The sequence below is a fragment of the Scyliorhinus canicula genome, chromosome 18 (genome assembly GCF_902713615.1).
Source record: "Scyliorhinus canicula chromosome 18, sScyCan1.1, whole genome shotgun sequence".
In the NCBI taxonomy this organism is placed as follows: Eukaryota; Metazoa; Chordata; class Chondrichthyes; order Carcharhiniformes; family Scyliorhinidae; genus Scyliorhinus; species Scyliorhinus canicula.
Window position 1 is genome coordinate 33,515,116 of NC_052163.1, and position 16,347 is coordinate 33,531,462.

General features: G+C 41.2%; 2 protein-coding genes across 5 annotated transcripts in view; one reads left to right on the forward strand and one right to left on the reverse strand.

The window, feature by feature from the left end:
- Positions 1-1,761: 1,761 nt before the first annotated feature.
- On the reverse strand, positions 1,762-10,221 carry LOC119953119 (serine/arginine-rich splicing factor 2-like). 4 transcript variants are annotated; one of them, XR_005457962.1, is made up of 4 exons: positions 9,647-10,221; positions 6,958-7,243; positions 6,211-6,347; positions 1,762-2,597 (listed from the first exon to the last, which is right to left on the reverse strand). XR_005457962.1 is itself a non-coding variant. In XM_038776990.1 (3 exons), the coding sequence occupies exons 1-2, from the start codon at positions 10,000-10,002 to the stop codon at positions 6,979-6,981; spliced, it is 621 nt and encodes a 206-aa protein (XP_038632918.1). In that variant the 5' UTR covers positions 10,003-10,217; the 3' UTR covers positions 1,762-2,597; positions 6,958-6,978. The 4 variants fall into 4 exon arrangements, 1 of the variants encoding a protein (XP_038632918.1); XR_005457960.1 differs by having other exon boundaries at positions 1,762-2,149; positions 2,481-6,347; XR_005457961.1 differs by lacking the exon at positions 6,211-6,347 and having other exon boundaries at positions 1,762-2,149; positions 2,481-2,597; positions 9,647-10,217.
- A 966-nt stretch (positions 10,222-11,187) lies between these two features.
- mfsd11 (major facilitator superfamily domain containing 11) overlaps positions 11,188-16,347 on the forward strand; it is a 48,517-nt gene continuing 43,357 nt past the window's right edge. Inside the window, exons 1-3 of the mRNA XM_038776991.1 lie at positions 11,188-11,680; positions 14,532-14,587; positions 14,833-14,940. Coding sequence (XP_038632919.1) covers positions 11,585-11,680; positions 14,532-14,587; positions 14,833-14,940 — 260 coding nt within the window. The 5' untranslated portion in view covers positions 11,188-11,584. The remainder of the gene's footprint in view (positions 11,681-14,531; positions 14,588-14,832; positions 14,941-16,347) is intronic.

Consider the following 16,347-nt stretch of genomic DNA (forward strand, 5'->3'; position numbering starts at 1 on the left):
ATGCGAGAGGATCGCTCAAAGGTCATTGAAGAAGCTGTGGCAACACGGAAGAGTTTGATGGAACGGGTGAAGAAGTGCTCGGAGGTGGAGGGGTCACACTTCTGAGAGATCGAAGGAGTGCTCTTGGACCACAGCGATCGTGCGGTGGCAATGGAGGCAGGCATGGTGCTCTTACCAACTTGTTTTCTCACCAACTTGACAGCAATAATACCTGGGATCACACGAGTCAAACAAAAGTTGTGTTCCATGTCTCCCTGTGGAGCCAAGACTGGCAGCTTAGTTCCCCAGTTATGACAAGCTATCTCTGCCCAAAGCTCTCCATTCGGTTCCGAAACCCTATCCTACTCATATTCATCTGTATCCACCTACCCAAATTTCTGCGCTTGCCCATTTGACACCTCTAGCTAATATCAGGCAGGCAATTACTTGATTGGCAGTTTGCAGGCAAGGCCGCAGATATAACAGTCCCTGAGCCTCCCACTGCTAAGGTCTGGAAAGAAAGTTTGGTGTTTTTATTGCCAAACTACTTTTAATTCCACTTCTAGTTAAAATCAGGACTATTTCAATATACTGTAACCACAGTAGCAAATTGAGAGAGAACATTAACACTTTGTCTCAGTTAAAGAGCAGAGCCAGAAGATTTTGGTTTCAGCTTTTACAATGTTAAATTGTAAAACGTATTGTATGATACAGATGACTATACAAGTGTGTACTCTAAATCTAGCAAACAACGCTACTGGTACAATAGCTACAACTTAACAGGAGCAAATTTGTGCTAGAAGGCAATTATAAATTATGAGCAATTTGCAGGCCAATTATTTCTCAGTCACGGGCAAGAATATCAACAGAATTATCATTCGGTGTATCTGATAACACTAGTCAAGGAGATGCTCCACATTTGATCCATCACCTATGACCCTGCCCAGCCATTAAGAGAAACTCCAACTGCCAGAAATGAGAGTCTCAAACAACTGCTTATGCAATTGTTTTATTCCCAGTGCATTATAGCAGTCGATGTGCAATATAAGCACGGTAGGATCCATTGTACGAAGAACTCTATTATTCATCATATGCAATGCAGTCCCTGAGCCTCCCACTGCTAAGGTCTGGAAAGAAAGTTTACAATAATTTACAATGCAGCATTGCTCGTTTGTAATTTTCCTTTCGGGGGAAATAGAATCAAATACAATTGTTCCAGGTTATAGGCAGAGCTACTCTCTCCAGGGTGCATTAAATGGTCTGCTTAACAATGTGGTAAATTTTGATTTCCGACTGAAATCTGATAGCGTTCTATATTAGACATGTGAATTTTGTGTCTGTAGTCTAAACACAATTCCAAGGGAAATCAGATACAGTTTATAAATTAGAACTAAATAGATAATTTCCCAGTGCAGCAGAAATCAACAAATGCAAATATTCAAGAAATAAAGCTGGGTTTTTATAAATCAAAATTAACGGTGAGGGCTTTGGGCCATATTTCCAGCACAACACTGGATCCATTCATGCAGTTGCTACAAAATAAGTTAAGATTGTCAAATTTAAGCGTTACCAAAAAGATCCAATTATTTTCAGAGCAGGCAAAAATGTTTTCATTTTAGAGATCTTATTTTAAAGCACAGATTAAACTATAAATTACCAAACTTATAAAAAATTAAGGACACCAAAGATCCCCAGCTGTTCAATCACGCAACCACACATGTACAATGTCAATATCCCACGATTATGCTTAAAAAATGTTTTCTAAATAGTAGTCATACAGAATTAACACAGAAAAAAATCTTTAATTAATTACAGAAATACAAGTTGTACAGGATTTTATGTACTGAAACAAATAAAACTGTTAATTACAATCAATTAAAAAATTAACAGCATTCTAAACAGTATTCCACGTGTAAATGGATAAACCACATACCAAGTACAAAAACAAGGTAGCTAAAGGTGCTTACTGCCTGCTCCATAATTTACACGCAGCCACGTCTCTGGAGGTGCAGCTGACAGGCATTTTACCGGACAGCCATATTTTCTGCACGCCAAGGCATCATTACAGGAGCAATCAGGAGAATACAGGACACAGCCAAGCACTCTGCACTGCACTGCAACACGCCACCTTACAGCTAACCCGCTTTACAGAACTGCTACACAACTGCGCCTAGTGCACAAAAATACATGAGACAATAAGATTAGTATTGGACTGAAATAATAAAAAAAAAGAAAAAGACATATGCAAAGTTGAAATTTAAAAGATAATTATTTCAGCGTACAGAAAGAGACATTACAAAACCTGGAAATATGTTCCATGCTTTTTACCTTATGTACATATCCAAGCCAAAATGCATCTGAAGTCGAACATTTCACTAAATTGTAAGAAATTTAAGTAATAGCAACACAGATGGCACATAACATAACGAGTCTTCTCAGACACTAATTTTAATTCAAGACTTAAACTGACAAAACCTTATAAACAATGATGTTATAATAACCTTTTAAGTAGATCACTGCTTATTTTAGGAAGGTCTCTCCATCACCTAAACAGATGGCAAGAGATGATATTTCTTGCAAAGCATCTATCATGTAAATCTTCCAGCTGTCCAGAATATCTAGAACAAAAAGAGAAGTTTAAAGTTAAAAAGGTGTATTCTATTTCACAACTGCAGAAAATATCCAAAATTACCGTATGTACTAGAACTGTTAAAAAAAAAATCACATTTAGTCCACATAGGTGGTTCACCTCATCAACATCAAAGTCTTTCCCAGGTTCTTAAAAACAGGATAATTAAATAATAAAAGTGCACTTCCTCCAAAGAGCACATTCCATTAAATTGGCATTTATAGAATTTTTGGGGTCAACTTTCAAGTCACGTGGTATTGGATCTAAAAAGTTAAATGAAAACTTTAAAGTTTCCACACCATTTAAACTTTCTTGAGTGTACTACCTGAAGATAAAGTCGTCTCTACTACAGAAATTAAATTTGACATTTTGTCAAGATGTCAGAATAGGTTAAATATTTTGCAAATTCTAAATGGAAAACAGGTTAAAAACAGTATTTGGACTTTGGGAATCGTGAATAAAATTCTACATAAAATATAAATATTATAGTTCTCATGTCCGGAGCACAATTCAATTTAAGACAATCCAACATCAATTATTTAGAAAGCGCATTTTTAAATTTTGGTTCTGTACACCTCCCCAATAAGAGGTAGAAAATAACTCTTAATACCCCATCTTCACTATCAAAGTGCTACAGTATTACCCAGGAAGTACAAAATTCTAAAAGACAATATCGGGAGTTAGATATTTTATTGAAATTTCAGTACTACTTAACTGCAAATAATTTGTTTTATCTTACATAGATCGTAAGATTAATATTCAATCTACAAAACAAAACTTCAAGTTAAATCATTGTACTAAGCTGGTCCAAAACTTAGAATGTTCCAATAGTATTATCATCAGGTTGAATTAAGTAATAGTCTGTTGTGCACGTGTAGTTCCCAGTTAGTTTACTTTCAGGACGACATTTCACAAATTGCAGGCGCTATCGTTTAAATGCTATATAAAGTTGATTATATATATCACCAGGTTGAATGAAATAATAGTCTGTTGTGCACATGTAGTTCCCAGTTAGTTTACTTTCAGGATAACATTTCACAAGTTGCAGACTTTATCATTTAAATGCTATATAAAGTTGATTATACATATATATAATATATATATATATATCTACAAGACTGCATTTTATAGTAATATTAATCCAAGACTTCAACATCTATAATAATCCCACACTTGAAAGTCAGGAGCTTGATGAAATACTCACCCGTTGCCTGGATGGATGCAGCCACAACAAAACTGAAGAAAAGTGGCACTATCCAAGACAAAGCAATCCGTTTGCTCAGCACCCTTGCCAGTGAACTCAATATCCATACCTCCACCATCAGTGTATTGCGACTGCAGTACATATAATCCACAGGATGCAGTACATCAACTCACCAAGTTTACTCCAACAGCACCTACCTGCCAAATGACCTCTACCACCCTGAAGAATACGAGAAGCAAAATCATGGATACATCATCATGATCCCCAAGACACAAATGGATTCTGACTTGGGGCTAAAAATAACTGTTCCTTTAACATTGCTGGGTAAAAAATCTGAAGTGCCACCCAACCTCACTGGAGCATCACTGCTACTATTCTGTGTTTCTATTACAAGGACTGCAGCAGTTGAAGGTGGTCCACCACTACTTAGTCAGTGTAACTGGGGTTAAGCAATTGCAGACCTTGCCAAAACTAATGCAAGAGCATATTAAATATTTGATTCTCAAATTGAAGGCACACACGTATGGTGAACTCTGAAACCATTATAGAGGTGATGATAGAAATATTAGTTAACTCTGCCAAAAAAGAAATTATGTCTCATCTTACATTAAATTCTGAGAAATTAACTCAAATATCTTTAAATAATTTCAAATCTTATTTTGTACAAAAAATATTTAGATGACCATAATGTGGAATCTGTATCAGTCGCGAGATGCAACTTTACCAATAATTTTCCAGCATCTAAAGCAATCGGCAATGTAGAAATTTAAAAGAAATTGCAATATCAACCAACAAATTTTCCACAAACTTACAACTTTAAAAGCCGAAGTGCAAGCAAAAAGGTTAGCTGAAAATTAGAACTAAACTACATGGAAATAGGCTAATTTTTCACCCGTTTTACTTCCAAAAGGTGAGGAATTGTGTAACTGAAATAAGATAATCTCCTTTAATGAAAGAGATGAGACACTATGACAGTTGAAGAAGCTTGACTGTTACCACGTGGCTAATAAAGAGAACATTTAAATTTGCAAAATATTGATAGGTATATTGGACCCAACAAATGAACTGAAAATTGACATATCTAGAGTTGTGCATGGAAATATCTCAAGCCCAAATCCAGAATGAGCATCACGAAACTACAGACTACTTTTGTTGAGCACTCAAGTATCAGAAAAGTTTTGTTGGCAATGTGCAAAGAAGTTCCACTTGCAGGTTGAAGCTATATGCTGGGAGTGGCGAACAGGGGGTGTAGATTGTAAGTGAAGGTCTAATAGTGAAAAAAATGGAGCAAAGAAAGGATTTTAAAAAATACACAAGATGTTCAGGGCAGCTGTCATCTGCCCGTGAGATCAAACGTGCTGCTGGATTAAATGACATCGCCATATTTGTGATCTCCAGCAAATAGACTACTAGGCCCAGTGACACAGTGAGCACTTTAACTGGTTCAATCAGATTGCTACAAATGAAGACAAACTAATTGTAAAAATGAAACTAGGATATTTTGCAGTTACAAGGGTGGAACGGTCATCTTATGATTACCCAATTATGGAAATTCTGGACAATGACAAAACATGTACAAGAATGAAGGTGTCAAATGAATACAAGATGCAGTCATGAGAACAGTAAATTTACTGGAGACTAGTGGGCACAGCATTCTACTGAAATTGATCTTTGCTTACTGCACTCCGAATCTATGTAGACATGGCTAATAACGGCACTTTTGGAACAAAATTGGGTGGAAAAGCAAGGTTAAGGGCAAGGCACAGTCCAATTTTATTCTAGAGGTGGGTGCCATAAAAGTAATTCACTGTAATATTATGTCCAGTTATTTTGCCACCATGACCAGATGCCTAATTTGAAAAAATTAACAATTTTACGGCAATTAGAAAAATAAAACTCAAGATCTACTTGAATCATTAAATGCCAATTTGTATACTGGTTGCAACAAATTGGATCATCCAGGTTTACAAGAATGGAGGGAGTGGTCAAATTTGTATTCTGTTCAATGTAACAAATGGCGTCAATCTGAAACATGAACCGTGGTTTTCTTTTTTCAAATGCTAACAGCTATTGTAATATTTTCTGGCTTTGCTTTAATTTGTTTTCGAAATCATACTCATCCCCAGAGCAGCTTTTAACTATCATTAAACTTCAGACAGCAAGTTCTTTGCAAGATTAAGTTGAGTGTACAGGACTCAAATTTTCTGAAGTCCCTGAAGGATAGAGGGACCAGCAGCATATATTGTTTTTTGTTCCAACACCATATTCTCAGATTGTCTATATCACTTGTTCTTTAAAACAAATATAATGAATTTCCTGACTTTCTATTTCTGCCACTGCTGTACAAATGTGAATGTGGATGATAAACTAAGGAAATGGTTTGAAAAAGTTACTGTGCCTTTAGTGTGAAGGAGCCAAATTATCAGAAGAGGCAGCATCTTGGATCATGACTTCAGCAACTCTGTAATTTCAACTGTTTGTTCATTCAGCTCTCACACTGCTGGGCACAGCAACTCCCCCAGGCCAGTACCCCTGCTAAATAGGAAAAAATGCAAGTTAAGGTAAACAATTCCTTGTAAACAATTTTTATTAAAGCAAGGATTTTCTCTGGAGAATGTTTCTCCCTCACTGATGCACACAGACAGTGTGCAAGAGGTAATTACCAGCATCACACTGCCTCTGGGCCGAATACTTCCAGCTGGAGCGTCTTGCAAATTCAGTCAATAGACCGTCAATTACACAATGTTTGCTTCTGGTTGCTGATCAAAAGGGAGGTCATTAACTCACAAATGATGAAATACACAGGATTACTCGGCCTGCAGTATTATTATACTGACTGTCCATGTTGATGAAAGTTTCAGTTGCATGAACAGCAGCATATAGATGGACATGCAAAGGTTTCAACAGTATAAAATTGGTAGCTCAGGAAAACATCTTCCTATGACTGAAATTTCACTGTAAGTCAAGGGTTAAAGGAGTTCGTATCAAGATTTTTCCCACCAGTTTCACGCAGTTTAATGCAACTCTAACACAAATTGTCTAGATATTTGTTGGTTCTATGTTCCCCCTAAAACGATAAATATGTTTTACTCTCCCATGTAAAAGGTCTCAAAAATAATTCCACCAACTTTGTGCATCTACTTACTTTGGTGCAATTTACCACTTTTTATGGTGATTCAATGCCATCTTTCTGTGGAGATCTTGAATAAATTGGGGTTCTAGACCTGGATTTCGACTTCGAACCGTGAGACATCCGAGATCCACTTCTAGACCTCGATCTTGACCGAGACTTTGATTTAGACTTTGATCTCTCAACAGATCTAGATTTTGATGGGGATCTAGATCGAGAATATGATCGAGACCGGGACCGACTGTAGCGAGATCTTGATCTAGTTCGGCTTCTTGTACGAGATCGACGTCGTCTTCTAGGACTAAGAGGAAAGGATAGTTTTAGTGAGACAAAACTCAGTAAAAGTGTATGAAATACCACTGGTAAGTCAGCATAAAGCTACTGTTTTGCATATTTCGCATCCCTGGAACTGCTTCTGCAGCTAAAAGTGTTTCACAGGCAACAGTCACCCTGAACTGTCATTTTTATCTTGCATATGTGGTTCACGGGTATTGGTACAAAATGGAACTATGGGCAACGCAAGTGAAGACGAACCACCAACTAAAAATCCACCTCTGTGCAGTTTCCAACAACCCCTGTAAATTATCAGCAGTATTTCCAACCTGACTTCTGCTGAGCTCATGAAACATGTCATACAGATTTCCACCTAGTTTTCATTCAAACTATTAAATGCAACTTTCAACTGCCAGGCATCATTTCTCCTAAAACAGCAAAATATAAACACTCAATCATCATGTCCCACACGGCACTAAGCAAGAGCTGAAATGGTCCAGAAGCAAACCAACCCAACGAAGAGGGACTTGCACAGATTGAAGCAGTACATTGTTCTAAAGAGAGACACGATTTTTCCATTAAAAATTTTCACAGAACCAGATACACAAGACTGCACTAAAACACAAAAGACATACTTCAGAAAATGTCCATAAATTCATGATCTGGAGATGCCAGCGTTGGACTGGGGTGAGCACAGTAAGAAGTCTTACAACACCAGGTTAAAGTCCCACATGTTTGTTTTAAACACTAGCTTTCGGAGCACTGCTCCTTCCTCAGGTGAATGAAGAGGTAGGTTCCAGAAACATATATATAGACAAATTCAAAGATGCCAGACAATGCTTAGAATGCGAGCATTTGCAGGTAATTGAATCTTTACAGATCCAGAGATGGGGGTAACCCCAGGTTAAAGAGGTGTGAATTGTCTCAAGCCAGGACAGTTGGTGAGATTTCGCAAGCCCAGGCCAGATGGTGGGGGATGAATGTAATGCGACATGAATCCCAGGTTCCGGTTGAGGCCGTACTCATGTGTGCGGAACTTGACTATAAGTTGCTGCTCAGCCATTCTGCGTTGTCACGCGTCCTGAAGACCGCCTTGGAGAATGCTTACCCGGAGATCAGAGGCTGAATGCCCTTGACTGCTGAAGTGCTCCCCGACTGGAAGGGAACATTCCTGCCTGGTGATTGTCGTGGGATGTCCGTTCATTCGTTGTTGCAGCGTGGTTTCGTGTGGTACTGGGGTTACCCCCATCTCTGGATCTGTAAAGATTCAATTACCTGCAAATGCTCACATTCTAGGCATGAAATGAAATGAAAATCGCTTATTGTCACGAGTAGGCTTCAATGAAGTTACTGTGAAAAGCCCCTAGTCGTCACATTCCGGCACCTGTTCGGGGAGGCTGGTACGGGAAATGAACCATGTTGCTGGCCTGCCTTGGTCTGCTTTAAAAGCCAGCGATTTAGCCCAGTGTGCTAAACCAGCCCCTGTGTGGCATCTTTGAATTTGTCTATATATATATGTTTCTGGAACATACCTCGTCATTCACCTGAGGAAGCTAGTGTTTGAAACAAACATGTTGGACTTTAACCTGGTGTTGTAAGACTTCTTACTGTCCATAAATTCAATTTGCCTTCGAAAAGCAATCCTGATTATTGCATAAATAAATTTGTTAATGGTCAGGCTAAATTTCTGGAAATTCTAAACAATAGACCAAGAAAGGTGCCACCTGCCCAAACACTTCTTTCCAAATGTTGTCACAACTAAACCACGAAGAAACAAAATAAAAATCGTATTTTAACCGCAGAACCCAAAGTACACTGTTCGCCCTCAGTACAAGTGATGCTACATAATCCTTTGCGGCCAGGCTCAGTGAGCTCGTCCTTATCACAAAAAACTGCAACAAAAGAGTCAACTTTTAATAACCGTCTGGAGCCTGTGAAAACAGAGCCTCCTCCTTCAGTGCAATATCTATTAGCTGGTACTACAAAGATAAACGGTTAAAATGAAAACATATCTACTGGAGAAAGGGGGGAATCTATCACCACTTAAAACAAACCCATATTAGCCAAGGAGAAAATCTCAGCAGGTCTGGCAGCATCTGTAGGGAGAGAAAAGAGCTAACGTTTCGAATACAGATGACCCGTTGTCAAAATTGACTAGCCTTTTGATTTGAAGTTAAATCTAACTAATTGTCTCTTATAGGCAAATTCATACGGCGAGGATTGGCTGAATCTGAAGCCTGCTCCCCTCAGCCTGAAGCAAACACTGACCAGCCCCAGCCTTACAGCTATCGTTAGACATGTCAAACAAAAAGTTTGAGGAGTGAAGGCCGATTTCGGAGTTTTAAAAAAATGTATTTAGTCCATCGCAGGAGCTTCGGGAGGGCGAAAGGAGGCCGTCAATCCAACCCCCGACAATCCCTCCTTCACTGACCTGCGGCTGCTCCTCCGCCCGTAAGCGCCGCCGTACCGGCGGGACGAGCCTCCTCTCCGGTGGGACTCTGCCGGCCGGCCGTAGCGCGCCATCTGCACCCTCAGCTCCCGGCCGTCCAGCACCGCGCCGTCCATGGCGTCGATGGCATCCTCGGCGTCCCGCTTGTCGTGGAAGCGGACGAAGGCGAAGCCGCGGCTCTCCCGGGTGAAGCGGTCCCGCGGGATGTAGACGTCGCCCACTTTGCCATACTTTTCGAACACGCGCTTCAGCGTCTCGGGCGACGTGCGGTAGGTCAGGTTGTCCACCTTCAGCGAAGTCATCCCCTCGATGTCGGGCGGCATTCGACCGTAACTCATCCCTGTTGGCGGCCTGAGCTCCGGCTAACAAGCGGCTGGGGTGAGAGACTTGTTGACTCGGGATCGGTGCGAAACCCGCCACAAGCCACCGCCTGATCCGACCACAATCACAAGATGGCGCCGGCCCGACCCGGAAACGCTCCCTCTCCTCGCCCAAAAGCGCAATAACCCAACCCACTTAATTTGATCAGACACAAGAACCTGTTCCCGGCGCACGTCCTCCCTCTTTTTTTTGGGGGGGGTGGGGGGGGGAAGAAAATCAACCCTTTTAATGTCTGCCCATATATTTTTTTTCTTTGCCGGCCCAGGAAGTTGTGCCACCGCGCCTCCTGGGAATTGTAGTTCTCCGGCCCTTGCACTTCTCCGTGTCAGCCCGCGCTAAAAGCGGCGGCGCTCGTTTTCGAACGGAAGGTCGTTAGCTACCGCGTCACACCCGGCTTTTCAACAACCGAATAATTTTCAACAGCCCGTTTGGAGTGTGGTGCTCGCGTTTGTCGTTTCCGGTGCTGAGGCGGCTGTTTCTGGTTGTCGAGTCGGTGCCGGTCAGGAGATTGAGTGAGGGGAGGAGGAGCAGCAGAGTCCGTCAGTGAGGTGAGGGCTATCAGCCAGCCAGCCAGTCAGTCAGTCAGTGAGGTGAGGGCTATCAGCCAGTCAGTCAGTCAGTGAGGAGGGCGATATCAGCCAGCCAGTGAGGAAGGGGCTATCAGCCAGCTAGTCAGCGAGGAGGGGCTATCAGCCAGTCAGTCAGTGAGGAGGGCGATATCAGCCAGCCAGTGAGGAAGGGGCTATCAGCCAGCTAGTCAGCGAGGAGGGGGATATCAGCCAGCCAATGAGGAGGGGGATATCAGCCAGTCAGTGAGGAGGGGGATATCAGCCAGTCAGTGAGGAGGGGGATATCAGCCAGTCAGTGAGGCAGGGGATATCAGCCAGTCAGTGAGGAGGGGGATATCAGCCAGTCAGTGAGGAGGGGGATATCAGCCAGTCAGTGAGGAAGGGGATATCAGCCAGCCAGCTAGTCAGTGAGGAGGGGGATATCAGCCAGCCAGCTAGTCAGTGAGGAGGGGGATATCAGCCAGTCAGTGAGGGGGGAGGACAGTCAGTCAGTCAGTCAGTGAGGAGGGGGATATCAGCCAGTCAGTGAGGAGGGGGATATCAGCCAGTCAGTGAGGGGGGAGGACAGTCAGTCAGTCAGTGAGGAGGGGGATATCAACCAGCCAGCCAGTCAGTGAGGAGGGGGAGGACAGACAGTCAGTGAGGAAGGGGATATCAGCCAGCCAGTCAGTGAGGAGGGGGAGGACAGACAGTCAGTGAGGAAGGGGATATCAGCCAGCCAGTCAGTGTGAGGAGGGGGATATCAGCCAGTCAGTCAGTCAGTGAGGAGAAGGATATCAGCCAGGCAGTGAGTGAGGGAGGGAAGGAGGAGGGGGATAGTCAATGAGTGTAGTGAGAGATTTGTTGAGTGAGGAGGGAGAGAGTCCTCAAAAGCAATCCAATGCCTTGAATTTTGAAGACTTGTTTTGAAGTTCCTCAGTGGCAGCGTGAGATTTAAGATACAACTAGCAGGTGTCTGATACGCTTCACAATGACGGCAGAAGGAACTAAACTGACGAATGTCATCATTTTGGGATTTGGCTTTATGTTGGTTTTCAGTGCCTTCCAAACCTGCGGCAACATTGAAGTAAGTGCTTGTCTTCTGAATCTTGGATACTGCCATTATTTCATACAGTGGGGAAGGAATTGATAGACTTTTGCATTTTTAAAAAGTATTTTAGCACCATTGGAACCATGAAATCGCTATAGTGCCAAAGGAGGCCATTGTCCATTAAGTCTGCACCGACCCTCTGGAAGAGCAATCTACCCTGATCCACTCTGCGCAACCCCACCTCACCTTTGGACACTAAAGGGACAATTTTTGCATCGCCAATCCACCTAACCTGCAGATATTTGGGCTGCAGGAGGAAACCGGAGCACACGGAGGAAACCCACACAGACACTGGGAGAAAGTGCCAACTCCACACAGTCACCCAAGGCCAGGATTGAACCCGGGTCCCTGGTGTTGCGAGGCAGCAGTGCTAACCACTGCCACCATACTGCCCACAGTTTTGTAGCAACACGATTGAGATCTTCAATAAAAACGTAATATCTTATTGTCCTCAAAAAAAAGTTTACTGCTTCATTCAACAATAAAATTTCCTCTATAGTTTTGAACTGATGAGGTAGCTAACGTGCAGATTGAGTGGTCCCAAGTTGAAGTCTGCAAGATCGGTGTTTTATTTGTGTTAAATGATCTGTTGTATGTTCAGGTTGGGAAGGGCTAAGTGTAAAATTGTACTATAAGTTCTTTTATTTTTAAATGAAGTTTTCCAAATGCATTTGAGTTTATCTAATTCAGAAAAAAAATCGAATCAAAGTCCATGTTCTTGTGTGTACTTTGGCACTCAAGTGTTGGTATATTGCTCAGTTTATCACCGCTGAATCCATTGGTTAGCCTCTTAACATTCACACATCAGCACGTGACGAGACTGATTCAAAACAAAATCACTAATTTCCTCCTCTTATTATAGAAATGTTGGAGGGCAATTGGGCATATTTAAAATATAAAATATTTTTAAAAGTTAGCTAGTAATGGCTCCATTTAAATAAGACACTGAAAGGAAAGTTTGTATATGTGTGTTTGTCCCTTACCACTCATATTTCTCCACAGGCATGCTCAAATCTAGTGCCTGTCCCTGGAAAAGAATGGCTTTGCGTTATTTGTAACAACACTTTCAAGCTCCCTATTTTCCTGCTTTTAACGCTGATCACAGAGCAATGCAACAATTGACCACCTCACCTTGGCCTGTGACGTTTTTGGCCTCAATAAAACCTTCACTGTCTCCCTTCCTGGTTGTTTCCTCTGGTACAGCTGCTATGTCAGCTGGTACAGCTTCACTAAGTCCAAGTGGCATGTAAAACACCTTATATACATTTATAGGTAAGATTTGGTTTAATCTTGTATGATTATGGTGTTTGTTTCCATTTCATTTGTAAATAGCTTGCACTCTTGTACTAAAGCCAGAAATAAAATGGTTGAAGGTGTCCGTTCCCAGAATTCTTGAGGATATGGATGACATTTAACAATCAAAAGCTTTGTCAGCATGGAATGGTTAACAAGTGGTTAATGGTGTTATCGGTAATAGGGTAGCCTATATCACAAACAAACATGATGTTGAACAGATCAGTTGAAAAACTGAAATGCAACACTATTTAAGGGATGGCTATGAGTGACTAGATTTTGAGACTTCTTTTGCAAATCTTAGAGAGCAACATTAATGTGCACCTCAGGACCTGAAACTGGATGAGGCAGCAGTTTGGTTTGAACAAAATGTCCACCATGGCCCCCATCTGTGGCAACCATAGGTTTGTAACAGCCATGCTTGATGCCATCTTTAAGAGGTGGCGACAGGACAGGGGGTCACTGACGCTTACAGACTTTGCACCGAGGACAAACTAGCGACCCTAGAAGAGCTGACGGAGAGACTGGAGCTCCATAAAGGAAACAATATCTGACATTGGGTGGCACAGTAGCACAGTGGTTAGCACTGTTGCTTCACACGCTAGTGTTGCAGGTTCCTGCCGCTGTGAAGCAACAATGTTAACGACTGTGCTGTCGGGTTGCCCAGGGAAACAAATTAAGTTTGCTGTGAGAGATAAAATTCATAATAAACATGAGCCAGTTCATAGTAGTTAATTTTTACAAAGCTGTTGGCAACATGAAGTCTTAGAAGTAACATTTTTATAAATATGTATTGGTGTGTGCATGTTATGAAGTTCCTGTATGAAATAAACTTGATTGCCTCAATTCAGGTTCTCCTGAAAGTTCAATACTTGTTGGCAGCTAGTTTGAGAAAAAGGAAAAGCTGGCCTGATTACTTAGCTTATAGTAAGTGCTTCATTGTGTGCCAAAAGTGAAGTGTTCACTAGTTGAGCACTGATGTTTTTCACCTAGATTTAAGAAATATTTTTGATTTCTGAATTTAAGACTTTTAAATTTAGCAAATGGATTAAATATGGAATTGATTGAAAACTCACTTTCAGACTGAATTCAAACCTGCATTGCCCTACCACTGAATTGAACATATTATGAAAGTCATTATTTGCAATTCATGATTAGAGACTGATTTCAACAACTGGTCAGATGAGGCCGGGTAATATCCTGTTTCAAGTAAATGACCAATCCCCATCAGATAACATTTTGAAAATACTTCTCATGTCTAGACTGATGTAACCAGCCAATACCAGTTATCATTGCATCACTAAAGTGCTTGCACTTGGTCACGTTGACCACTGTTGTTCCAGAAGCTTAAGCAGTGGCCTCAAAGCCTCTTTCTACTTTGTCACATTCATCTGTAACATGGTTGTCACATTCATCTGTAACATGGTTGCGCTGAGTCGCCATAGTAACTTGTAAAGATGAGCATGTACTGAAGATTGATTGTGTAGAGTAACTTGTTCTTTCGATTAAAGTAACATTGATTTTTGTTTAACAGCAAACGGTCATCAAGAGCATCAACAGTACCCGGTTTCACGGAAGTGGATATACCAGGTGTTTCTTTGTTTATCATCCTCTACAAAGTGATACTGTATTATGCTGAAATATTATACTTTGCAAACATTTTAATGTCTACAGCTTTGTAATGAAGTATATTTACACACAACCATTTTATCTGCCGGTCAGAAAAAATAATAATTTGTGCATGATTTAATTGTTTTAATATTCCAACTGTTGGAGATTCGGATAATTATATCCAGCATTTCATTGTGCTAATATTTATCATATTTCTCTTGTAGCTTGGGTATAATTTATACTGTATTTTCTGCGTCAAATCTTCTGACTCCATCAATTGTTGCTCTTTTGGGAGCTCGACTTTCTATGTTCATTTCTGGATTAATTTACAGGTAAGATAAACCAATACCAAATTCATTTTCTTGTACTTTTATTTTCACCTGCATTTTCATTAATTATTTTCTTGTGTACCAAATTAAGAATATTTTAACCCGAGGTTGACCCAGTTGAGTTTTTACGACAATTGTTTCATGGTCACCTTTGGAGACTTTTACTTCCAGATTTTTATTGGATTCAAATCTCACCATCTGCTGTGGTGGGATTTTCTGGATTACTGGTCCAGTGACAATACCACAACACCACTGCCTCCCCATGGTTGATTTTCTGGGGCTGTTTAGCACAGGGCTAAATTGCTGGCTTTGAAAGCAGACCAAGGCAGGCCAGCAGTACGGTTCGATTCCCGTAACAGCCTCCCCGAACAGGCGCCGGAATGTGGCAACTAGGGGCTTTTCACAGTAACTTCACTCAAAGCCTACTCTTGACAATAAGCAATTTTCATTTCATTTCATTTCTATCTCTTCTACCTGCCTGCCATTTTCCTTAATTCCCAGAGGGATTGAAAGTCTGTCTATCTCACTGTTTTCTGGGATGGAGAACTCCAAAGATTCACAGTCCACTGAGTGAAGAAGTTTCTCCTAAATGATTGATCTCCTCATCCTGAAACTTTGTCCCCGAATTCTAGATTCCCCAACCAAGGGAAACAATCTGAAAGTCTACAATATCGAGCCCCATTAGAATCTTGTAAGTTTCAATGGGATTTAAACACCTGAGATTAAACACCTGAGAGTAAAGGCTCGTTTTACTTAGCCTCCCATCATAGGACAATCCTCTCATCCTAGGAACCAATCCAGTGAGCCTTTACTGTACAGTCTCTAAAGCAAGTATACCCTTCCTTAGATAATGAGACCAAAACTGCGCACACTACTCCAGTTCAAGTCTCACTCAAGCACTCTACCATTGTAGGAAGACTTTATTCTTGCCTTTCAATCCCCTTGTAATAAAGGCCAACTTGCTATTTACCTTCCTAGTTGCTCGCTATACCTGCCTGCTAACCTCCTCTGTTCCTTGTATGAGTACATCCAAGTTTCTCTGAACATCAACATTTCAAAGTTTAATGAATAGTTAAAACAATTCTTGCTGCCAAAAGGTCCCACCAAAGCCATTTGCAGTATACCAAACTCAGAGGAAAATAGTTGTGGTTGATGGAGGTCAGTCCTCTCTATACCAGGGCATTGCTGCAGGGTAGTGTACTTGGCTCAATCATCTTCAGCTGCATCAATGACCTTCCCTTCATCATGAGGTCAGAGAGGGGATGTTTCATGACAATTGCAAAATGTTCAGCACCATTTATCATTCCTCAGAGATTGAAGCAGTCTGTCCATATGTAGCAAGACCTGGACAATATTCAGGCTTGAACTGATAAGTGCCACCCCACTGCCCCATCTCCATGATCATCTCCA

Excerpts from the sequence above, each read along its gene's own strand:
- LOC119953119 (XM_038776990.1), bottom strand. The coding sequence starts at position 10,002 with ATGAGTTACGGTCGAATGCCGCCCGACATCGAGGGGATGACTTCGCTG. Across the intron at positions 7,244-9,646 it reads GGGCGGAGGAGCAGCCGCAG|TCCTAGAAGACGACGTCGAT; the intron begins GTCAGTGAAGGA and ends CTTTCCTCTTAG.